Source organism: Eleutherodactylus coqui, chromosome 2, assembly GCF_035609145.1.
Source record: "Eleutherodactylus coqui strain aEleCoq1 chromosome 2, aEleCoq1.hap1, whole genome shotgun sequence".
In the NCBI taxonomy this organism is placed as follows: Eukaryota; Metazoa; Chordata; class Amphibia; order Anura; family Eleutherodactylidae; genus Eleutherodactylus; species Eleutherodactylus coqui.
In genome coordinates this window covers 252,867,299-252,894,007 of record NC_089838.1, presented here as the reverse complement: position 1 = coordinate 252,894,007, position 26,709 = coordinate 252,867,299, and the positions used below count along the sequence as shown (strand labels likewise).

At 42.1% G+C, this 26,709-nt stretch overlaps 1 protein-coding gene across 1 annotated transcript in view; it reads right to left on the bottom strand.

Annotated features, from left to right (window-relative positions):
* SLCO3A1 (solute carrier organic anion transporter family member 3A1) overlaps positions 1-26,709 on the bottom strand; it is a 321,797-nt gene that overhangs the window by 53,802 nt on the left and 241,286 nt on the right. The window contains exon 5 of the mRNA XM_066589985.1: positions 1,980-2,144. Coding sequence (XP_066446082.1) covers positions 1,980-2,144 — 165 coding nt within the window. The remainder of the gene's footprint in view (positions 1-1,979; positions 2,145-26,709) is intronic.

Sequence of the window (26,709 nt, the reverse complement as noted above, 5' to 3'; positions counted from 1 at the left end):
ATAAGCAAGTCACAGGGCTAATAAGAAGTATGATCATTTTTTGGTCTGCCTTTTGCAAAGGCTGTGCATACGGTATCATACATTATGTACACCCTTCATATGAAATGACCAACAGTGACTTCTTAAACTACACCCACATACTAAGGTTTTGTCACACTTTTGTTTCATAAAATCCCAGTGCAGATCAAAAAAAAGCACCCGTTTTTAGGGTATGTTGCAGTTTTGGAAAACTTTGTGACATTTTTTTTTTACACTGAATTTATTGGAGAATCGGGTAAGAGGGTCCATTCTTCAGAGTTCTGAGTTCTTCTTCTGGGTTCCTGAGAGTGACAGTCACATGGGGGTACCTTCAACCCTCATGTGGTGAAGAATGCAGGAAGAAGAGAGGTTCCCTGAGAGTGTATGTTCCAGAGATGAGAGAGGAGTGAGCACAAATTAAAGAGAGATAGAGAGCGTGAGCAAGAAGCAGGTACCACTTCCAAGGCATAGTGCAGAGGTACTCTTTATTCATTTCTTTCCTATGTGGCCGTCCTGAAGTCTGGGATCGCCGCATAGAGGTACACCCATTTATTTGTCACATTCAGCCATCCTGAAGTCTGGGATCACCGGGTACTCTCAGGTCTGCAAATCATTGTCATTTGTGCCTTGTATACTAGAAGTTGTTCTAGTAAGGTTTTGCCAGGCCCTGACCATTCCCGGGGACCTGAGGTACATTACTTCTATCTGCAGCTCCATTTATTTACCGCTGAGGGTCATACCGGTGGGTAACAGAACGGTGGCGTCACCTGTGACATCTGCTATCCCTGTTCTTCAGTTTATTGGGCATCTCTATCCAAGGGGTGTCCAGAAGACGGCCAGCGCTGCCCTGGCCGAGGCTACATGCATCCCTCCGGGAAGGAGCGTGGTAAGTGCCACCGTGACAAGTCAACATCTTGCCCTCCCAGCTCCTCAACGTACGCTCTGTATCCAGGGTCACCCTACGGGACGCTGCAGTGCAATACCATACAGCCATTTGCATTCCATAATAAAATGTGGAAAAAACATTTAAAAAAGCATTTACAGTGCCATTACCTGCTCTTATGCAGTTACTGTACCTTTAATGTACTGGATTTACAGGCTTGTAGAATTGGGTCTACTGTAGTTATCTTAGCTTATACCAGTCCAGCATCTTCCATATATAACTTCTCTTTTCATTTTGCCTACACTCTAACTGATGGGCTGTCTACTTTATATTTCAGTATAACACTTACACAATGGATGAATGTTGAAATGAAATACCTAAGCAGCCAAATGACAAAGTGCACTGGAATATATCCAATTGACACCTCAACACTTCCCAATTGTTTTTCTAGATTAAGCAATATATAGATGAGAAAGGCAAAGTGGTGTCTTTATAGGTCCCTTAAATACACTGTTAAAATATGCAATAGAGTAGGGTCAATCACATAAATTAAGACAGGACCCTAGTATTATGCATTCATTCTGGCACTGAAGGTTCTTCAGAACCATAACATTATGTTACTAAGTTATTAAATACAATATATGACTATTAAGGATCAATGACAAAGTGCGCTAAAGAAAACTGAAGTCAATACGACATAAAGTACGCTTTGTCATTTTTTTTAGCGAGACTGAAAATTGCTTAGCAGTACAGGAGAGAAGAAGAAGAAGAGTCACTTTTAAAGGGGTTTTCAGGGCATTTACTCTTGATGACCTAACCTTAGGATAAGTCGTCAATAGCTGATCAGCGGGTTCTGCCACTCGGGATCCCCCATGAACTGATCAGTATAGGGGGGCTGAATGTCCATACAGATCCTAAAGAGAGGTCATCAATAGTAAATGCTCAGAAAACCCAGTTAATCATTAAATACCATCTTTTGTTGCACCATCTGCATAATTTTTACTAGGGTTATGACACTGTAGGGAATGCAGCTTGGCGCCAAGTTTTTGGCTAGTAACATCTTTTTTCTACCTCTTACCTAGCAGTTGATTAGCAGATGAGGTTGTCAGGTTGAACTGTTGTTCTAGATACTTTCCGAGGAATGCTGCAAAGCCAGCTACCACAGCAATCTCCATGCAAGCCGCAAGAACGATGCAGGTGAACACGGGGTTGGATAACAAGTGTTTTGTGACTTTCGGAATGACTGAAAGAAAAAAAAACATGTTTTGATTGCTTTTACAAATGTTAGAGGGTTGCTTGTTGTATAGATAACTGACAGAGGTTTCAATATAGCAAACATACATTTCAATAGTGAGAGTAATGTTAATTAAAGGATTTGTCTGCTTTGAACTATCCCTTTAAGTTAGTGTAAGGGGTTGCCTTCAAAGGTTAAGTTGTTACCATGTTGATGAGCTACGAAAAATACTGCATGCGCCAGAAATTGCACCAAATTTCAGCAAAGCAAAACTAAGCATGTCTCAAGGTCAGGGACTGATTGGTTGGGACCTCTTCAATAAAAAGGAATTTGCTGTGCCACAGGCAGAGCACAGGAACAATTGAGTAAGCTGAGGTGCTACAGTGTGCTGCCAGGACAGCCGCAGCAGAGGCCCACGGGAGGGCAGAGTAGGAGTGCAATGCAGCCAGGAGTGGCACTGCAGATTTAGAGTACCAGAGTCTGTAGAGAACACTAGGGCTGCAAGAGAGACTGTCCAAGAAGCTGCTGCTGAACTGGCTAGGTGACGCTGGGATCCAAGGAGAGGAATCGTGTGGAGGCCAAAAAGAGCTCAGGTTTGCACTGTAGAGCAACAGACAAAGACCAAGGAGGATATCGAGAAGTTCATTAGCACCAAGCTGTAAGTGAGGCTGGCCTCAGTAAAACCATCAGGTGTACACACCCTAAGGACATAATAGTGAGCCAGAAAGCCTGCTGCTAATAATGATAGAGACAGTAGTAAATCTTTTTACAGTTTTTAGCAATATCTGGGTTTGATCACTCAGATGGGAATTGAAAGAGTTATTCTAAAAGGAATTGAGCCTAAAAACTAGAGACATTAATGCTGGAGTTCCATTTTAATGTACTAGACAAACCATATATTACATTCCATTGTTGATATCTTTGAACTCATGGGACTAATCAGGCTTTGTTATTATTGATATTGTTATACTATTCGCAGGTGTTGATATTACATACTAAGGACAACTTATTATTGTCTTATCATGCATAAAGTAATATAAATCTTAGGATGTAGGTAGCCACGGTTAGCAATAGGTGATTCCAGTGCAGCAGTTTAATTACTAGATATTATAGTATTATTCATTTTCATTCCTTTGTTCATAAAAAAATATATTGTTTTGTTTTGTAACTCCTTTTGCTGCATTGTATCCTGAATCTGCATCGTGATACCACCACCCACTCTATTTCAAGGGCCCCTCAATGATAAGTCAATTACAGGGTCTCCTGCTGCTGGTGGTCCTGCAGTCAGCTGTAATTTGTGAGGAAACACAGCAGGATGTGTTCAATTCCTCACTGAAGTGTTCAGCTAAATAAACTCATTGAAATAAATGGATAATTCATGAACGGCTTAGATATGTACAAAGTACAGAAACCCTTGGCTACTGCTGCTTAAAAAACAAATGGCGCTGCTGCTTCAGCGGCCATGGCAAGCCCTACCCCTTTCCCTGATGTAGGTAGTGAAGCGATTGGAGTGTCATCAGTCCAGAAGATTGTGCAACAGTAGGAAATACTACTGGTCCTCTTGGTGACACGCCCAGTGTGTCGAGAGTTACATCATCATGAGGAGGGGTCTGATATATAGAATGAAGTAAGAGCCATCTTTGGGAAGTCAGCACAGTTTATGCTGCATGAGCAGTGGCATTCCTCTGCTGGGGGTATGGTGAAGGGCATCTGCAAAGGCTAGGTTGGGGGTTCAATTGTAAGGGCAAGGTTCAGCAGTTGTTGTGGCAGGTGAATGTGCAGAACAGCCTAGAAGGTGCCATGTGATTATCCTGGAGTCCAGAAGAAGAATACTAACACATTTACTGCCACTGCATCAACAGGAGTTAGTACTGTCTGTACTTTAGCCTCTACTGCTCTGGAACTGCAGAATGGGTAATGCACAGGAAACCCTGAGAAAAAACAGCCAACTTTAATAACCACTGTAACAGGGAGGTTTCTCTAAAGACTAACCACCAAAATCAGAGACTGCTTTTGTATATAATTGATCCCTTGTGTCTACCAATGGACTGTGATGTGGTGCCTCTTGTGCTGTAAGGCCCGTTGAACCCTGAGTTTGGATGCGTGCATCCACCTGCTTACTGTTGCAGCATATTATCACTCACCTGTCTGTAACAGACATGCCAAGTTCTTCATACTAAGACACTTTTTATAGATGAGGGTTCTGAAGTGGGTAACCCCTCTATTAGCTCATTCTTTCCTAACAGAAGTTAAACATTCTTTTACTAGACAGCCTCTTGAAGGCATTACCTCATGAACCCTTTTGTTATAAAGCTTTCCACATCCACCAAAATGTAGAATATATGTAGCAAACCTTAAATGAAGGATACTATGGAGATCCCGAAAATGTGACCTATTGCGGGGTTTGAGGACTGAAATTGAAAAACACTGTTCTAATATACTGACAAGTGGAGAATTGCATGATTAATTTGATTTTGCACCTGAAAAACTATAGATGACACCGTATATGTGCAGCGTCTTCTCTGACTAGCCGGTGATTATTGGATATCCTGCTCACTGGCGGGGAACACTCTGCAGCACCGGTGATGCAGTAAGAAGAGACATAGTAAATGCGTGTCCATTGTGAAAGATATTCTGAATGGCTAGGTAAATTAAAAGTTGACTGCATTTAACCAAAAGTTCTAACCTCAGGGAAGGAAAGGATGTGGTAGTGATGGGGTTCTGGGAGGGGAGTAAGTGAATAGTTAACATACAGTGCATCCATGGGCAAGAATGCTTATAGTAGGAATCAATGTCTCCGTACATATTCCATTCACATGACTTCCCCTGCAACTAAGATCAACATAATTATATTAGAAATGTAGTTTCTCCTTGTGGAGACTGCCTAGTAGGCATAAGGAGACTTAAAGGACCATGCAATGCTCCTCTGGGAAATTTGGTATGCCTACCTTTTAAAAGGTGGAGCTGCAGAGACATTGTACCACCTTCTATTTGCATACCTAATTTCTCAGAAGAGCATTGCATGGCCTTTTAAGTCTCCTCACACCTACTAGGCAGTCTCCACAAGGAAATTGTGTACCCTTCCTGACCCACATCATAGGCCTCTCACCCAAAAAATTATTGCACACTGAGAAGTCAAAACTGGGAAACAGCCTGTCTGTACATGGTTATCTTTACCTTCTGGAGAAGACTCTGGTTTTACCCTGTTAAAAGGTCGAACATTGACTTGTAGGAAAGCTACCTTCTCATAGGTGGTGCTGCCAAGCATTATACCATCTACCATTTACATTAGAAATGTGTACATATCCCTGCATGCAGCTATAGCTCATCGGGTAAATGTCAGCAAACGTGCCAATTTCTTCCCCAGCGCTAGATATCGCGAGAAAGGAGGATCGAGCATGGTAGATCCACACTACAGGTCAATGAACATTTCATCCACTTTGCTCCTATTATAGCCAACTGCAGATTTTTTGTGTGTATCGAGGCCCTGAAGTTCCACTACAGTATTTTTAACATTCTGATGACATAATATCTCTTCTGATTTCTTTCAATAGCCGTGTCCTCAGGTGTCCATTGGGTAGATTTAAATTACCGACTATATTGAAGACTTTTCCCCTGGCATGGGGTCTGAAAAGCAGATCTATTATAACAAATGTTTTATAAAACAGTTTTAATTGAGGTTTGTAATACGTCAAATTACTAATAACATAAGAAAGCTTCAGGGAAAATGTAACCAATTTATTACATAATAATCCTCCGCTCTGCACACAAGAACTCAGGAGGGCACAGAGTCTTCTAAACTCTTAATCAACAAACTGGATGCTCCCTAACATTAAGTAGGAATAATGTATATACACGTGGCTAATTACAATGGCCTATGAAACAAAACATTCAACAGTAATCTGTAGTAAGAAATGATAAAAGAAAAAAACGGTACCCTTTGGACAGATAAAAACCTAAAAAAAGAAGCAATTAAAGCCAACCGATTTGCTCCTTAAATAATTCACAGACATAATGAGGTGTAATTATGTAAAATCTGGACTTTTATTTTAACCTGATGGACTGTATTGTGTTTAATTCTATGAAAGCAGCTATATCCAGACCCAAAAGGTCTACCATCAGTAACAACACAATGGGCCTATTAAAGAGTTACCGTGTTAGCGCTCGCTGCTACTACATATTGTTTTCAGATCACCAAACCCTCAAACATTATTTTTTACTTTAAAGCTAATTGGATCCAACGTTCTGTGCTTGATTAATTTCTTAGTATTGTTATAACGGTCCGTTTATATTGTTATAGTGGTCAGTAGATATCGTTATAGTCAGCAAATCCCCTGCATAGACAAATGATAATATTTGGACTGCCTACAGCCACCACTAGGGCATGCTTATTGCTTTATCATTGTGTTCAATGTAGGGGGCCATCAACGTTAAAGGTTGTCCAGGAATGTCACAAAAATGGCAGTCATCCATGTATCCTATGGTATGCCATCCTAGGATGAGTGAATGCATGTGTAGACTATAGGAAGAAGTAGGCCAGACATGTGGGTCAGAGCCTAACACAGTGCTATTTAAAATTCTGTAGTGATAGGCTCCACCCCCACTCATGGCACCGCCTCCTTTCCCCTTTGGTCTAAACATGCATTCTCCAAACCTGTTATGGCTTTTCACAGACTACATGGATGTCAGTAATTTTGTAGCACTCATGGACAACTTTTTAAAAATTAGTCTAGCAAGTACAGACTACCTATATCTATTCTAGCTAATAAGACTTTTGTTGATATCGAGCACTAGTACTACTTTAGACACAAATGTCCACTTTTGAGCAAGGTTTTCTCCAATAATCTACAGATGTGTCCACACTAGAGATGAGCGAGCATACTCGCTAAGGGTAATTACTCGAGTGAGCATTGCCCTTAGCGAGTACCTGCCCGCTCGGAAAAAAAACATTCGGCTGCCGGCGCGGGGCAGCAGTGAGTCGCGGGAGTGAGCAGGAGGGAACGAGGGGGAGAGAGGGAGAGAGACATCTCCCCTCCGTTCCCCCCTCGCGCTCTCCCTCGCCGCTCCCCTCCCCCCGTCAGCAGCCGAATCTTTTCTTCCAAGCGGGCAGGTACTCGCTAAGGGCAATGTTCGCTCGAGTAATTACCCCTTAGCGAGTATACTCGCTCATCTCCAGTCCACACTTTTCTTGCTACAACTTTGGTTAACGATTTCAATTTTTCATGATATAAGTGCAACACAATATGATGGCATGCTAGAAAAGCCTTCCGCAGACTGCCAACCACAAACCAACCACTGGGGGGCCGCATATAGGAATATATATAGAGTAATTATCTCCCGACAGAGCAACACAAATTAGTGTTTTTGTTTTCAAAGGTGGTCATTTCATGCCACTCAACTAAGGATATGTCAAACCAAGAGGAAAGCTACAGAAGGTCACATCTGCATTTAGATGTGATGCACACAGTGGTGGCCAATGCTCTGGTGAAATTGTACTGATTATGTTTTTGGAGGAATCTGACACACAGTAACTATTTTATAGACTACATGATCTTCTATCCTTTGCCGAATTAAATAAATCTTTGTACAGAACCACTGTATATAATGTGGTTTCCATAGCATATATTAACCCTTGTAGACACTGAAGTCTAATTGTGCACATAAATTAGTGAGTGGTTACTTTAAACAAGAAATTTAGTTAGTGGAGTCTATATCAAATTTTCTACATCGGCAAACATCGTAATTATTTTAATGATTACACAGCTTGATCTGGAAGTCATCTTAATGTACAATCGCACGACTTTGTCTTAATACGCAGTGACTAATTGCGCAAAGAATTAAATGTGGTAATCTATCTGTTTAACGTTTATCTTAGTGAAGTGACAGTAAGATTTTTGTAGCATCTGCACAGCATGGTAAAATGTGAGATGAAGCAGATTGCCTTAATAGAGTCATTGCACTTAGTATAATAAGAACACTGCAATGGTGAACACGTGGAGAGAGAGAAAACAAAGCAAATGTGCTTATAATATATAAGAAAATCATCATGAATGAATACATCTATATTCTTCAAAGTTCAAAATGGGGCTGGCCAATGAATGACAACCTTAAAGGGGTTCTGTCTTTAAAAAAAATAATTCTTTACTCACCTATTCCTCCCCACGCAGCCTTCTTACTTCTTCTTCTCCCCGACGATCATCTCCTGTCTCCTGCAGTCCCCCAGGTCACGTCACCTCCAGCTGGCTGGTTCTTCTGCTTCCTGTGACGAAGCGTACATTCACAGGCAGTCTCCTTCCTGCCCGGCAATGTACGTTACGCCACTAGTTCACAGCCAGGCAGGGAGTGTGGTGCTATTGCAGAGACTGTGCATACCCGCTGTCTCTGCAATAGATCAACATTTCTTCCTAACCAGTGAACAGGGACGTAACCTTCACTGACCTGCAGGAAGAAGAATGCGAGGAATGCTGGCTTCATAACAAGAAGAAGAGGATCTGGATGGCTGACTCACTGAGCTGACCCAGGGGACTGGAGAAGATTAGTGAAGAGTAGATGCGGTAAGGAGTCTGTCTGGGGAGGAATAGGTGACTATAGAAATGTTTTTTTTTTTTTAATGACAAAACCCTTTTTACCTATCTTAAAGAGTGTGTATATATATATATATATATTGTTGAAGTGTGATACACAGCCTGCGAGGGGCTGAAGAATAGGTAGACTAACTGCTAATTAGCTGGGACAGCTGTAAGGGTGTGGTTAAAGGAGTTAAAACCCCTAGCCACACTGCTGCTTGGAGCTAATCCATGGAAGAGACAGCTCAGGAGGATCTGATGTGGACAAAGCAGTGGGAATACCACGAGTCTCACAGGGGAGGGCGCCCCCTAGTCTGACACCCTGGTTAAATATGGTATCATGTACATTGCTGTTATGTGTTGTAGCGCTAGGCCACTGTATTAGAGAGAACTGTAAGCCAATGTGAGTTTATATTTGATTTCAATGAATTTGGTAATGTATTCTACTTGACCGCAGAGGAATATTCTTATGTGAACTCTGTACAACACTTTTAAGCAAGTGGTATATGGATTGCACTACCTGTGTACGGGAAAGCCAACCACTCCAGAGACAGGCACAGCTGTATGGTGCAGCACAGCCGCTAGACAAAGTCAGCTCATTAAATGCATTGCAGTTCATACATGGTGTATGGTGTATCCAGGTGTATGGATTTCACATAGGAATAGCCCTATGCAGTCCAGTAGAGAACCTTGCAGCAGCTGTTTTAGAGGCAAAATACCTTTAATAGGACACATTACAAAATTAACTGAAATCAAATATAAAGATGAAACATAAAATGAAAAGTACAGCTGCTCTACAGAACACAAAGCAGAACTATATACATAGCAAGTCAGCCTTTTGAATTGATCTCTATAAGGCGGCATCTTGCTACAGTACATTAAGAACCTTCAAGATGTACATCATTTGATGAGATAAAAGAACGTCCTTGATGCCTGTTATCGTACAAAGGTTGCCTCTTACTACAAATGGCATATTGACTAATGAACAACATGAAAGATAAGTATTAGATATGAAAGAAGATGTGTCTTTAGATACAGCTCATATAATTGAGCATACTGTACGTAAAGTCAAATATTCTAATAAACGTGAAGTTCCAGAGCAGATCTGGCATTAAATAGCACACAAAATAGCTCAAGATGCTGCACAATTTTGGCCAGTACAATACCGGAGGGCATACCAGAAAACAGATGAACCCCATTATAGTGAATGGGGTCCATCTGCAGCCATTCAGGTGTAGCAGATGCTGGATTCAGCACTTCTGTTCCTTCCATTGTCTGGCTCATAGAAAGGAGTCAAAGAAAGGAAAATAAAAGTACTGATATTGACAGCTTCAGACCAGAAACTACAGCTTCTTAAAAGAAAGCAGCTCTAAGTCTTCTCTTCTTCTCTTCCATTTTTAACTGTCAGATGTAGACAGGAAGAAGTTTAGCCAAGGAGGCATGGCTTAACTTGGTCTTCTATAAGACTGAGCAATGATGGAGGATTCTACTGCAGTCATTGCTTTAAAGCCAGACACCAGTCTGTAGGAAGGAGGAAGAGGGAATCACTGTTCTCCTCGGGCAAATATTAAAGATATCTTTACATGTCTCTCACAGTTTGGATTACAATATTAGACACTCATCTTCAGCTAAAACAGTCAATCTAAGCTTTCTCTATAGCAGTCGATGGGGCAGCACTCCAGACTAAAAAAGTATCAGCTGATTTCGACTCAAACTCCATACCAATGGTGCAGATTTTGACTCTCTTTTGGATGTGAAGATGCTGCAGAATTTGCCACAGAGTACTCTGCTGTGGAAACTCTGCAGCACTGACCATACCTTTAGGGTGCCTTCACATGTAGCTGATTTGATGCAGATTTTCCACAGCTCAAAAAAATCCCTAGCAAATCTGCATCAAAATTCACACCATTTCATGTGGATTTTGTTGCGGATCCACACCAGATTTCCCCTTTTCAATTTGAATTTAACTGAAGGGGTGAAATTAGCTGTGGATCCGCACCAAAATCTGGGACAAAGTCTTCACAGAACTGTGCACCTTTTTCTCACGGACTTGCTGTGGATTTTATCAACTATATAAAATCTGCTGCAAATAAGTTACACGTGAATCCACAATAATACAGTATATATATCAATAGTATCATACAAGGGACAGGTGATGTCACTGCAGGGCTCTCTGAAATGGCACACACTATCGCTGGTGGCCACTTACATTGTCTTGGGTGTGCAGGTTCATTGTCGTCTCTGAGCCCGGAGGCGGTACTCAGTGTGCTCCTCATTGTGTACTAAGGCATCTGCTATGTGATCCTCAAGGATGTCTTGTCTACAGACCAGCATTGACTCTCAAGCTGAATGAAGCTAAGACAAGGGGACGGAGAAAGCTGGATGCGGGAAGAAGGCAGTGGTATTTGATCACAGACTAGTTTCCTTCAGGTACAGTCAGTGTTGAGTTAGTTGCATATGGCAAGAAAATCTAAATTCTTGTCACCATATGCAAATTCCGAGGTGCATTGATGACCATTTTGGTCACCATCCGGAGCCCTGGGGATCTTAGCCTCTGGATGACTGCTGATCAAAACATCTGACATCTCACTATGCCATGCCAAAAGATTTATGAGTAGCTACTCTTTAAGTGTTTCCAATCCTTTATAAACACATATGAATAAAAATGATATAAAGTTGGGGGGCGTGGCCTGTCCGTGAGAGAAGATGGAGGTGTAATCCCGGAGCTCCGTCCAAGAAGCCACCTTACCGCTACTTTACAGCACTTCCCGGAGACTTCTCCAACGCAGAACGTGACCTTCTGTCTCCCCTGCTTCCGCTGCATACAGCGATGCCTCGCCGCGGACCTTCCCGCTCCCAGCCACGGAGACTTGAGGAGTTCTTCTCAGCGCCGGAGGGGCCGAGCGCTCGTCGGAGGGAAACCCCGAGCAGCGTTGCCGCACGGTCGGAGGAAGAAGAGAGTGACAGCGCGCCTCCCGATACCGCTGCAGGATCCTCTTCAAACCAAGCTGCAGATGGAGGGGTGAGTGCCAAATCTACCCCCACGCACCATACACAGCCAGGGGGGAAACGCCAGAATATGCACTCACACACAACATCCCCCAAGATGGCGCCCTCTTCATCCCCTCGTGGTGGGGGCTCCCCCTCCCCCTCTGACAGTCCCTTGAAACAGAAACCCAGGAACGGTGTTTTAAGCTCTTCATGTCTCCAAGTTCCACATATGGGAGAATGTATTAAATCTTTCCCATCCACTACTCAGCCTGCGTCTGAGATATTTATAAAGGACATGATTACAGCCCTGAGCGACTCTATATATACCAGTTTCTCTTCGCTCAACTCTTCTCTCACAGCCACAATAGAGGCAATTGGCGAACGTGTGGCCCACACGGAAAAGAAAATGGGCGAATTCACACAATCCCATAATTCTCTCATAGACGCCCACTACGATCTAGCGGATGAAGTTTCCCAACTTAAATCAAAAATTGCGGATCTTGAAGATAGAAATAGGCGAAATAATATAAAGTTTCGTGGCATTCCAGAGTCTATCACAACGCCTGAAATTGCTAAATACCTAAACCAACTTATGCGTACACTTCTTCCAGAGGCTTCCCCACAAGATCTAATAGTCGACAGAGCGCACAGACTTCCCAGACCCAAATTTATTGCTGAATCAACCCCAAGGGACATAATAGCAAGAATTCATTTTTACCAGACCAAAGATGCGCTTATGGCGGCGGCCCGGAAAGTGAATCAACTTCCATCTCCTTATTCAAACATACGTTTGTACGCAGACCTTTCCCAAGCCACTATGTCTGAAAGGAAAAAATTTGCAGAAATAACGACAACTCTGAGACAAGCTAGCATTCCTTATAGATGGGGATTTCCTACCAAAATCCTAATTCGAAAAGATGATACCACTCATGTTTTACTTAAACCAGAGGATGCTGCTCATCTCTTCAAATTGTGGGGAATTGACCGGCTGGCTACTCCTCGCCCTCAACGGGCCCCCAAAACCCCAAGAAACAACCATACGAAGAGACGCAGAAATGAACCCCAACTCCGGGGTTGGATCCCAATAACACCGACCGAATAGGTGGCTTCGGAAGCTCCGTCCCAGGCGAACTTTCCGTCCCCCCCCCCCTTCATAGAAGAAACAGGACTGGCAACTTGTCAATCCCCTAGTTTCTCTCTCTTTTTGTTAACAGTTTACCTAAACTTTCTTCGCTATAAGTGTTTAAGCCTACTTTCGCACCTGGTTTGGAACCCAACTATTAGGAACCCACTGGGTACGAAAAAGTTTGTATCGATATCTGTTTTGTTGCATAGCTTTATTCAAGCCTTATCAATTTAGTCTCCCTTTATCTACATTATTCCACATATCCAAACATCTAAAGTGAGATATTAAAATGTCAATCAAAATATTATCCCTGAACACCAATGGGTTGAATTCACCATACAAAAGGTCCTCTCTCTGGAAAGAAGCCTTGAAATCTAAGGCGGATATCTTATGTGTGCAAGAAACCCATTTCGCAGCCTCTGCCACCCCAAAGTTTGCCCACAAACATTTTCCAAAAATTTTTCTTGCCTCCTCGCCTAAAAAGCAAGCTGGTGTTTTAATAGCAATTAGAGATTCAATACAATTTGATATTATATATCAAGAGACAGACCCCAAAGGTAGATATCTGTTTTTAACAGGCCATATAAACCAAAAGCCTTTTACACTTGTAAACTTGTATGCCCCAAACAAAGGGCAAATACGCTTCTTAAACAAAACCATCAAAAAAATCAGGAAATGCGAGATTGGCGACCTCATTGTGTGTGGTGACTTTAATGCGGTGCCTGACAAACTTCTGGACTCCACAAGAGGGCCCCTGAGATCGACCCCTTCTATTTCACCCTGGCTGCACAAAGAAGCACTACATGACTCCTTTAGATGTCTGAACGCTTCCTCAAAGGAATTCTCCTTTTATTCTCCCAGATACAGGTCTTTCTCGAGAATAGACCTAATTCTAGCAAACAGATCCGCCCTGTCTCAAATTACCTCAGCCCAAATAGGCAAAGCTACGTGGTCAGATCACGCGCGAGTTGAGATCTCTATCTCCATGACAGAGAAGTCACAAACACCAAAAAACTGGAGAAATAATGTTTTTCTTCTAAAGCTACCCAAATATACCAATATTATCTCGTCTGCTCTGGAAGAATATTTTAAAATTAACAACATCCCTGAAACTTCCCCTCTGACCATCTGGAACGCCCACAAGGCATTCATCAGGGGAGTACTCATTAAAATAAGTTCCCAACATAAAAAAGAAAAAACTCGAAACATCAACAATTTGATTGACCAAATTGCTTTCACAGAATCTAAGATATTAAAAGAACCCTCGGAGTCTCTTCATAAAGAGCTGTTCAATTTAAGACAAAAATTGAGGACTAACTTAATGGATAACTATGATAGAGAGTTGAGATCTTCACGAGCTACATTTTACGCATCCAATAACAAACCCTCACGCCTAATGGCCAAAATGGCCAAAAAACAGATACAAAAAACTAAAATTCCTTATGTCCTTGACCCAAGAAATCCATCAGTTAAAATATCCCATCCCTCCCAAATTATAGACTCCTTTCGTCAATACTATGAAGAGTTATACAACTTGAAGGATGACAAAAATACCCCGCAACCCTCTACTCACTCCATAAAAAATTTCTTAAAGGACATCAACCTTCCATCTCTTTCTCAAGACCAATTAAAGTCTTTAAACTCCCCGATACTTTCCTCGGAGATCATAAAAACTATTAAAACTTTAAAACCTCAAAAAGCCCCTGGACCTGACGGGTTCTCTAATGACTACTATAAAATATTTCCCAATATACTGGCACCTCACCTGTCCCAAGCTTTTAACCAAGGAATTGCAGATGGCTCTTTCCCCAAAGAAACTCTGGAAGCTACAATCGTAACTATCCCTAAAGCAGGCAAAGCTCCTAATACCCCCTCCAATTTCAGACCCATCTCCCTATTAAACTGCGACATCAAGATTTACTCAAAAACCCTAGCACAGAGACTTCTAGACATTTTACCACACATAATACATTCCGACCAGGTGGGATTTACGAGGGGTAGGCAAGCATCTGACGCGACCAGAAGAATCTTAAATCTTCTCTACAAACTTGAACGAGACAAAAACCCAGCAGTGTTGGTTACGCTTGATGCTGAAAAAGCATTTGACCGACTGCATTGGGAATATGCATTTGCCACTCTCAGTAAATTCGGATTTTCAGGCAACATCTTTAAAGCAATCAAAGCCCTCTACACTAATCCTTCGGCAAAAGTCTTAGTTGACGGTAAGCTTTCCAACTCTTTCCCTATAACAAATGGCACGCGGCAGGGATGCCCACTTTCACCATTGTTGTTCACAATAATAATGGAGCCCCTAGCTGAAAAAATAAGAAGAGACCCGGACATCTATGGCATCCCTGCAGCGCATAGACAACACAAAGTCAGTCTATTTGCCGACGATGTTCTTCTAATTCTGACGAAACCTCTCCCCTCACTGAGAGCCACCCAAAATATCTTGTCACAATTCACGGAAACATCTTACTACAAACTGAACTCCAACAAATCCCAAATCCTTGGAATACACCTTAAAGAAAGGCTAAAGGAAGATATACAAAGAGAATTCCCATTTCAATGGCAGAAAAACACCATTCCCTACTTAGGAATAAATCTCTCGTTTCCTACCTCTGATTTAATATCAGCTAACTATCCCCAACTTCTCGCAGATATTCAAAAAGACCTTGACAACCTCCAAACCCACCGTCTGTCGTGGCTAGGTAGAGTCACCTTATATAAAATGATAATATTACCAAAAATCCTCCACTATTTCCGTACAATCCCTGTGCCAATTCCAAAACAGACCTTAACGAGCTTCCAGACACAATTATCTAAATTTATATGGCAAAATAAAAGACCCAGAATAGCATTATCTATTTTAGCACTAAACAGATGCCAAGGGGGTCTGGGCCTTCCCAACTTAGAATCATACTACAAATCCACCATATTAAGCCAATTACTTCCCTGGGCACGACACAATTCAAAACTTAACTGGCCATCATTAGAATTGGAACTCAATAAGCAAAAACCACTAAAGACTCTGTTAATTGCTTCCACTATCCGCACCTATCTACCCTCTCTAACGAAATTCCTGAAGTCTATACCCAACGAAAGCTTCGATAGAGGCGTGGAATGATCTAACACAAAAAGATACTCAAAATTCACATAATACCCCTTTAAAGATACCATTGGAAACGCTGGAATACTTTATTCCTAATCTACAACTGAAGTCATGGTCAAAAAACAATGTAAACCTTATCTCTGATCTCTACACAAGAAACACCCTTCACACTTTCAACTCGTTGAAGACTTTGTACAATATACCAAGTAATGAGGCTTTCAAATTCGCCCAAGTGGCCTCCTTTCTACATACCTACAACCTTCAAGACCTTAGAGTACCTGAAATAACTCTCTCTTTCCTAAACTCCAACATTAAAAAGTTCTCTACTAGGCTATTTTACGACATTTTTTCGGGAAATCTGAAAGCCCCTGGAAAGTGTCATCTTATTAATTGGGGGAAAGACCTAAACCAAAACGTTCCCATTACTAAATGGCTCCAAGCTTTTAAATGGGCAGGTCAAGCTTCACAAGGAGCTGCCTTGATTGAAACCCATATAAAGACTCTGACACGTTGGTATTACACCCCAACGATTCTGAACAGCAGAGGTCTTTCAACTGACAACCTTTGCTGGAGAGGCTGCGGAATTGCTGGATCTATGATGCATATCTTTTGGTCATGCTCACGTCTACGCTCTTTCTGGGCAGACACCTATTTCCTCATCAACAAAATATCCGGCATCAAGCTACCCTTCTCTCCAAATCTAGCTCTGCTACTACTTGACCCTGGTAGTATCCACTTCCCATTGAAAAAGCTTATTGGTCATATTTTACTAGCTGCCAAAAATCTAATTGCTAGAAAATGGAAGTCCAACACTATCCCAAATATACAAGAACTGACCCAAGTTATATCTGAACATAGTATCTTTGAAAGGATTATAGCTCTTCGCAACAACAATATCTCACAATATTACGATATGTGGAATCCATGGTTGAAAATCTTCCCCGGTTAACTGTAAATTCTCATTAGATAAGCAAATTAGGCAGACCTTGTTTAGGTCTTAACTCAAGGCTTATCACTTTGTTAGTACGTGTCAGTTCCGCTCTTCCCCCCCTACCTTTCCTATCCTCCTCTCCTCTCCCCCCCCCTCACATAACCCCCTCCCCCTCTCACCCTTCTCCTCCCTTTTCTCCCTAACCCCCTCTTCCCATTTAAAGAAATAAAGATGTGTGCTTTATTTTCTAACTGTTGAACATACCAGATATATAATGCCGCCTTTTACAAGAGAACCTAATGTTAGTAAAGTTGTTACTGGAAATGTTTATATTTGAATATACATAATAGATATATAACGTGATTGTTTATATTTGCACATATCCAATAAAAAATTATTGCTTTAAAAAAAAAAAAATGATATACAGTTAGTCCCCGACTTGCGAACAGGTTCCGTTCCGGGAGCCCGTTCGCAAGTCCGTTTTGTTCGCAAGTCGAACAAATGGTTGTATGGAGGGGATCGCGGGCGGATCCCGCTCCATACAACGTCAGGTGCCGGCTGTTCTTACAGCGGGCACCCGGCGGCAGCAGTTCCGACGAGCCGTGGCGCTTGTCGGAACTGTTAACACTTTAAATACCGCTCTGACAGCGGTATTTAAAGTGTTAACAGTTCTGACGAGCGGCGCGGCTCGTCGGAACTGCGGCCGCCGGGTGCCCGCTGTAAGAAACAGCCGGCACCCGACGTTCAGGGGGCCCGTACAGCGTCCCATGATGAGATCGCAGGACGCTGTGTAGTTGCTAGGCAGCCGGGGACCTCTTGAAATGCCCCAGGGCTGCCTATGCAGAGTGCCTATCAAGCGCACGGCTTGCTAGGCGCTCTGCATAGACAGCCCTAGGGCCTTTCAGAAGGCCCCCGGTTGCCCAGCAACCGCGATGTGACCGGACAGGCTTCTATCAGGCTTGATAGAAGCCTGTCCGGTCCCTGCACAGTATGATGTAATGCCATAGCATTACATCATACTGTGCAGGACAGATAGTTCGTATCTAGCGAAATTCGTAAGTCGAATGTTCGCAAGTCGGGGACTATCTGTACATTATCTGTCATGTTCATTCCTCTGATGTAGACTTTGCACAAGGAAGTCCCAGGTCACATCATTGAGTAATCTCTAATAGCAACCATTGACAGTTTGCAGATTGTATAACCAAAGTATGATGTAGTGGCCCATTACTTTATTCTGGTCCCCTCCATAAATGTTATACATGTTTGTCTTATGTTGATGCACTGTGCAATGAATGTATCACGTCTGTCATGACATGTGGTATGGGAGAAGGTATAAGTGTGAGTGCTTGAAAGCGGGAAAGGAGTTCCATCTTCCGGAGCAGTGGGTCTTCCATCTTGTCTGCCACCTGAGTTGCACCTAACACAGAGCCACATGAAGGCACCTTCAGACTTCCTGTGGTGAAGATGGAAGAGGAGGAAAGATTTTCTGTGCTGCTTGTGGACTGAATGTAAACGGAGTAAGCCCACAAAAGTGAGAGAGCATTTGTAAGTAACCACAGTTTTCTCTCAAGGCAAGTGCAGAGGTACTACTTAATCCTCTGATTTTTTTTTACACGGCCATCTGAGGTCTGGATCACCACGTAGAGGTACACCCTTTATTTGTCACACCCACTCATCTCCAAGTCGGGGTGGAGGAACTGCAATATAATAATCTCTGTTCACACATGTGCGCCTTTGAGCTTATGAGAGCCGTGTGGAGGTACTATGTTCTGAAGTCATTTGCCTGCACTGTAAAGTCCAAAAATTGAACTGCCTTGTATTATCTGTTTTCAAGTTTTCAAGTAAGATTTTGCCAGACCCTAATTATTCCTAGAGGCCAGTGGTATTTGGAACTGTCTGTGACTGAATTTATTATCCACTGAGGGTCATACCGGTGTGTGTAGGAATGGTGGCATCACGTGTGCCAACTACAACCCCTGTTCTCCTGTTCAGTGGGCATTTCCCTATCCTAGGGGTGTACCAGGTGGCCTGCAGTGATACTCTGGCCTTGGCTGCGTGTGTCCCTCCGGGAAGGAGCCTGGTAAGTGCCGCTGTGACAAGCCAACACTTCACCCTCCCAGCTCCCCACATATGTCAGATGTCCGGGGTCTCCCTATGGGATGCTGCAATGATATCCAAATAAACAAAAGCATGGTCATACAAATCTGATGTCTGGCCTATCAGTATTCATGCACCACAATGAGACTGCTATGGCTCAGGGCAGGGAGCAGTCAAATGGTAGGAAACTGTCCGGCATATTGTACACACTAAATGATACAGACTGCAGAACGAGGCTACAGAAGAGCTGCTGTGCTTGTCCAAACAATGAAGAGAGACCCTTCATTGTGCTAATCATTGAATATCTGGACCACCGCCCAAAGTCCAGGAGTTCCATTTCAAAGATGTTGCAAAATGACAGGTAGAGCAGCAACATAAAGCAAAAGTGTGAAAAATACTAACAAAAATAATTATAGTGAACCCTTCCAAATCTGTAGTAAATAATATTTATGTGTTATCATAATTATCAAGATTTTTAAAATAGACAAATAATCCAAATGAAGTAAAAAAAAAGTAAAATAAACACACTCCAATACTGGGCACAACATAAGCAGGGAAAATAACTAAGTAAAGTTTAAAAACAAAACTCACATAGTTAAACCTACAGTAGTATGTGAATACATATATTATAAATAACACAAATAGGAACCGTGGCGCAGTGTAATAATGTACAGTAGAAAATCCTGAGATTACAGGCAGCAACAATATTAACCCTTTCCAATCCACTGTCTGACGTCTGAAGACATTATGATTTCAGGCTGTGCAGCTCCGATGTTGGAAGACGTCCGTCGGGGTTCTCTTACTGTATATTGCCAGCCTCTCTGCTGTCGGAGCCTATCCAACGTGTCACCTCATGCAGTACTGGCTTTAGTCAGCATATAGCGCCGTTGTATAATAGCAGAAAAAGAGTAAGCCCCCTAGGAAAACCAGGATACAAACTGGATTGGAAAGGGTTAAAAATAGCGGAGACTCATGAAATTCCAGTATAGAAGGTACTCAGATTGAGACATAAGAACATCAGAGGGAAGGAATACAAAGCAACTCTGAAGACAGAGAAAGAGGGAAAGGAGAAAGAAAAAAAACATGGATATTTACAAAATAGCTAATAAAGTGTCGGAAGACCGAAACATTATCCAAGGTGTTCACTATGAAAAGACACAACACTGAGGGTTTGTGCCCTCAGCCATTAGTTCTTCCATATGCATAATGTTATTTAGCTAAACCCATTCACACATAGAGAGAACTGCGGTAGATCTCCAATGTTGAGGAACCGCAGCCAAAGAATCTGAAGACAGCGATAGCAAAGCCAAGAAGAGCGCATTGGACACCTTATGACTGCAAACCATACGATGTGTTTCCAGGATGCAGTCCCAAAAATCATGGCTCAAGGGGCATTCCCACCAAATATATATAAGAGTCTCTCTCTCCACATTACAGCGATACCAATGAGAGAGTATTTTAAAGTTCCTTTCCTGCGGGCAACATGTAACTTTTAATGCTTGCAAATTGGTGCAAACTTTTTGTCTAGCCTATTCATCTAGCAATATATCCAGGTCATTGGACCATTTGTCTAAGAATGAAGCGTAACCGGGCACAGTCAAAGATAGAAGCACATCATAGAACTGGGACACCCATCAAGTTGGTGATTTAGATTGGGTGAGAAGGGTTTCAAATGAAGTAAACGTAGGCGGAAAGGGTGCTGATGGAAATAGTATACCCAGAAAAAAAGTATAGCTGATCATAGCCTAATAGAGTTGACTTCGGTGTGATAGGTAGTTTCAAGACGGGTGATGCATCCCTCCATCTCATATCTGGAGGGCAGCCTTTTAAGGTATGCACACTAATCCTATTCTTTAGTAGTCCCAAGAGAACACTCTGTGGCAGCAAATATAGGTGAGGCAAAGGAACAAGCAGGATATAAAGGCATGGAATCCCCACAAGGCCATGTTGGTGGGGGCTCAAAACAGGAAGAGGAAAAGGTAAGCAAGACAAAAAAGAGGGGACTCTCATTCCAAATCAGCTCCAGGGGGAAAGGATAAGGACATTGAAGCCCCTACCTTTGCACAATGTCCAGCAATAGAGGGCTCAGTATATTTGATGGATGTCTCTATGCCATGTCAAAAGTTAGTTAAAAGTTCAGCTACTCTTTAACAGTTTGCTTTGTAATTAGTGACAACTTATTAGATGTACCTGTTGTCCTATGGAAAGCTGCAAGTTATGTACTGATATTCTACTACATGAAGAACCCAGCTCTATTATATCTGTATGCATTCTGAGAGGTAATTTCCACATGAGGAGTCTAGGAGTGTAAATACATGAGTACGACAGACGTATTTTTTATGTTATGGACCAAGAACATGAAGCAGGTTAATTGCAACAGCAAAGTCCATGCTGAGATTAAACAAGGAACTTCCTGGAAAAATGAAATGCTACCAGTTGTCATCCCAACTTAGCCTACAATTACTTCGATGTGGCATGTCCAAACCACTATCCCGTCTTTAGAGAGTAATATTCCTTTTGTGTTTCTTCGGGGGTTATTATAATGAGGACACAGACATCTTTCTACTGCGGTCACACAGACATGAGAAAAAAGACTTTAAAAGACATGGCTGGCCAGACCTTCATTAGTCGCAGTGATAACCTGCTGGTACCCAATGTCATTAGGTGATCTCCTGCTGATTGCCCTTCAAAATGCACCAGCATTAGTGTATGATGCACAAGTTCCTGCGAATATTAAACGAGAAATTAGCTGGAGGACAAGGAAAGACATTTTAGAGGGCCCCGGGAGGGATATTCATGCTTGTTATAATGCCAACCAGTCAGGATATAAGATGCATTGAATTTATTAACCTCCGAATTTACTAAAGATTTCTGAAATTTAAAGACATAGTTTGCTGTGTCCTTTTATACTTTATTTGATACTTAAATTGCTATACAATAGAACCCAACACGGTTCCGTAATGATGAAGAAAATATATTTTTGGCAGAAGATTAAAAAACTTACGTTCAATGAGCACATGGTGAAGTGCCCAGACATAGGTAGATATGTACTTTTGGCAGTGACTGTGTTTCTCTATCGCATAAGGCTCTGATCATAGCAGGTTGGGGCAATATATTTGGCATGGACTTCCATTAATCAGCAGTATTGAAAAAGAATATCCATTTGATACACAGTATGTTTGGCCAGTATACAGACATGTTAAGGCGTACAGTGTTAAAGCAGCAGAAATGCAGTCCTAAGCTCTCGCTCACAACTTGAAGGTTGCAGGTTCAATCTCTGCTTAGGTCAGGTAGCTGGCTCAAGGTTGACTCAGCCTTCCATCCTTCTAAGTTCGGGAAAATGAGTACCCAGCTTGCTGGGAGGGTAAAAGATGACGGGAAGGCAATGGCAAACCACCCTGCAAAGACAGTCTGCCAAGAAAATGTCACGATGCGATGTCATCCTAAGAGTCAGTCATGACTCGGTGCGTGCACCAGGGGACTTTACCTTATGGCCTCCTGCACACGGGCGGAAATTCCGCGGTGGGATTTCCTGCAGAATTTCCGCCCATGCTTGCTGCCATAGGATTGCATTAGATAATGTAATCCTATGCAGACAGCTGCGATTTTACTGCGTGAAAACTCGCGCAGTAAACAAATCGCCGCATGTCCTATTTCTGTGCGAGCCTGAGTGGCAGCCGGCACATAGCAGAGCAGAGCGAGACACCGGGAGCAGGTGAGCGCGGGTCACTGCAGGGGCACGGCTCGCATACTGCTGCTAGAATTTTCGCAGCGAGATCCGACCCGTCTGCAGGAGGCCTACCTCAATTTCTCATGTTACAAATTGAATACATTATGGCAACATACTCAACAGGCTGCAATTCACATCACAGTCATTGAGTTACCATATATAATGAAATATAAAATATGTAGTACATCTTCCAAGGGATTATCATAAATAATATTTTTCTTCCCCCAAAGCTGGTCCTCTCACGGCGCTTAGGGATCTGTGATGCTCTTAATTCAGATCGGCAGACTTGCGGTCAGGCTAGGGCATTTGTCAGTATTATGAGCAAATAAATGTGAGGACCAGCTTGTGCAAACTGGCCTAATTATATTGAAAAGCATAGCTGATGATGCTGTTTAATACCAAATGGATCTTGCAAAAAAAATCATACTGCACAGTGCTGTATACATTGGTTTATAATGGGAGTCATTGGCAGATGCATGAAAGTGCATGGGCATATATTTGCATACATCTGGGAAGCATGATTTATCTCCTACTGCACCTATTCAATGAGACTTTACATCTATTTTGCAGATAAATATACAATAAGTGTCCTTTTGTGCAAAATGTTGCTAGTGCTTAACAAAATATCAAGTATTAGCAGTCCAATGTTGAGCAAGCAGCCAATCCACTGCAATCCAATACTGAGTCAGCAACCCCATGTTTCGTGTTATAATACAGCATATGTGAAAAGTAGCTGTACTTTATAGTTTGTCTTTTAAATTATAGAATTGTCTTTCTTACTAGGAGCAAGAAGAATAAAAATGCTTCTCTAGGAGTTATGATACCATTTTGAAAAGCTCCAAGACGTATGATTGGGGCAGTTTCTAGGGAATTTGGCCCATAAGGCGAACAGCAAAAAAGAATCCCCACAAAGTATACCAAAGCATTAGAGAAATAATATAACATAAGTTATCACTGAAATCACCAAGACCCGTATAGTTATTTCCATACTGTCATAAAACAAAACAGTTGTTTCCAGTGATCACAGATGATGTCCCCTTTGACTGGGGTCGTTCATTTCCCCTTTTCTTGTCTATCTGGCCTAAACCGCCATGATGACTTCTCTCAGTCAAAACATGTCTCTGCAAAATCTGACATCTTTGACTCCTCAATTTTCCAGCCACCTACCTTTCGTTTTGCACATCTTTATGCAATCTTCGCATCCATCGTGTCCCAAAAAGTAATAATGCCATGTGCCCCACATTTTAATAGTATCCCTTTTTAATTCTCCCTGTAGGCTCCACGCATAAACTGCCACTTTTATTGCCCCCAAACAGTAACAATGCCCCTCAAGGCCCCTATTAGTAATAATGCCCTTCAAGGTCGTCATTAATAATAATGCCCCTAACGGCTCCCTTTCAGTAATAATGCCCCTTATTGCCCTTTAGCAATAATGATGCAATTCATTGACCCCTAGATGTGATGCCTATCAAAGCCTGCTATGCACATTAAAATAAAAAAACACATATACTCAACTCTATCTCTACTCCTGACCCTGGTCTTTGCAGGTCACACCACACCTGACCCAAGCTGACCTCTGGGTTGAATGATCAGGTGAGGTGGAAGACTGGCCGCAGTGGTCACATGATTACTTTACGCAGAAGTAATTGGAATGGCACAGATTGCAGGGCTGAGTGCAGCAGAGAGGTATTTGTGTTTTTTTCCCCATCTGCTCCAGATTGCCCATGCCCCTTTTGCTGTGCACGGGGCAGTTTCCTCACCAGGTGGTAGAAAAGGTAATGCTTACGATATTTGAAAAGGAAATATAAAAGCTTACCTAATTGTTTAAAATACATGTATGTTACGTAGCAATATACAAACAGAAAAAATTAATATCATACTTAATAAGGTTGTGCCAAGATGCACAACCCTTTTCTAGTATGCAGGGGTCTCACTGTCAGCACCCCCTGGAAATAAGGGAAAGCCGCAGGCATTCTGACATATTCCCTGCAGTGGCCACCGTAGGGGAAATGTAGGATTACAGGAGATCTATTTACATGAATGGCCATCCAATAATAACAGGATAATCAGTAACTGAAATCTCTGATCTATCATATAGCATTTTGGAACTCAATATAGTTCTTGACTCGCAATTTCTATGGAGGCTTTTGTGTATTTTTAACATGTTTACAACCAACATGGCCTGAATGAGATCTATCTAACAATGGATGCATCCTACATACTGTATAGCTACTCCCTAATTCACTGATGTTTTTGTAAAAAATGTTTTACGGATTATGTGTTTCTATATAGATTTTATGGTCCCATGCGTAATTTTATAAAGCTATTAAGGTTGTTCCTATTTTAAATGGTCACAGAAGTCTATGCAAAGGCAAAGGGGAGGAGGAGCCAAGTGAAAAAGAAGTAAAGAGACACACACTGCTAGGGCAGATAATGGTAAGTGTTTTATTGTCTCACAGCTACTGTAATCACATCATAGCAGCTAGTTTTCATCCACTAGCTCAGGAAAAACTGAGTATTAGTGCTAGAGCATGTAGAGGGGGAAATTGCTAAAATAAATGCCACATAAAAGTCATATAATGGTCAGAATTAGTACCACTTATCATGTACAGACATAACAGCTTTTTATATATATACACTGCAGTCTTAGGCCGCTCTCACATAAGCACTTTTTACCACGATTACCACAGTATTTTGAACTTTGCGGTAATCGCGGTACAATGCTCCCATTGATTTCAATGGGGCCTCCTAGACTGGCACTCAAACTCAGCATTTTCTAACGCCATGTTTTTTGAGAGCTTTCTGCTTTTTAATGTACCTCATCACCCATCACAATGATGGGGTGTGTTAAAAAGCGCTGTCGAACGCAGTAACCTGCATTCGAAAACACTGATAAAAATCGCTGCATTTCGCCTACGCTGTGTGTGAGAGTGGCCTCAGTTTCAATAGGAGATCTAGCAATATAGTTGGACTAACAGCTCAGCTTTCCTCTGCTCTCTCTTCTCCTGCACCTTCTTATTAACAAATTTATGACCACAGTGAAATTTATCTTTGTTGTGGTCATAAATTAACTGATAAGAAGTGCAGGTGAGGAGAGCTTAGGGCTGAAAAAAGACTATTGGCCCATTTACACGTAACACTTATCCCTCAAAATCCGTTCAAACAAACCAATTTAAGTGATAATCGTGCAGTGTAAATGCAAAAAAAATTGCTCACTATTCATTTGTAAGTCGTTATCGCTGACTTTCAATCAGCATAAAAACTATCACTGGCTTCTCGTTCCGTGTAAATGCTCTCTGCTCACATAGAAGGTGAAGCGCTGAGCGAGAAGCCAGCAAGAACCCAGCGCAAAGTCTGTCTGTCTAAACGCTCTGCATGAGCGCTAATGACCTTAGCAGTGATGTCAGCGTTCATGCAGTCGTTAAGCCAACTGTCGTCCCGTGTAAAAGGGCCATTAGAGTCTAGAAGCTGCAGAAGGCAAACAGTGCAATAATGGTCAGCCCAAAGTATGTGCATTTAAGTGGAGAAACCCCCCCCCCCCCCCAAGGCGCCAATAGCCTTTAAAACTCCATACTAATGAAGCCAATATGGCCAATTAGAGGCATATCTGTCTGCTAGGTATGGCTTTGGGAGGTTGTTCCTCACTTCCATACAGGAGGCTGTGGTGGATGCTTCCAGAGGTAGGATCCTTACCAATTAGACCATAAAAGCAGATCCCATGACAGTACACATACTTATTGATGGCATGTGTAAATATGTACAATTACATTACACACGAACCAAAAAAAAAAAAGCTCGGGACCGGGTGGCCCACATACGAAAATGCTTGAGTCTCCCACTGTAGTCAATGGGGTTCGTTACTCGAGTAGAGCTCCCGAATTTTACGAAAAGCTCGACTCGAATAACGAGGACCCGAGCATTGGGTGCTCACTCATCTCTAATTCTAATAGATTACCCATATTGAACATTTTTCGAACAAAAGAAGCTAGTTTGTAATGAATATGGAATGATTTAGACAAAT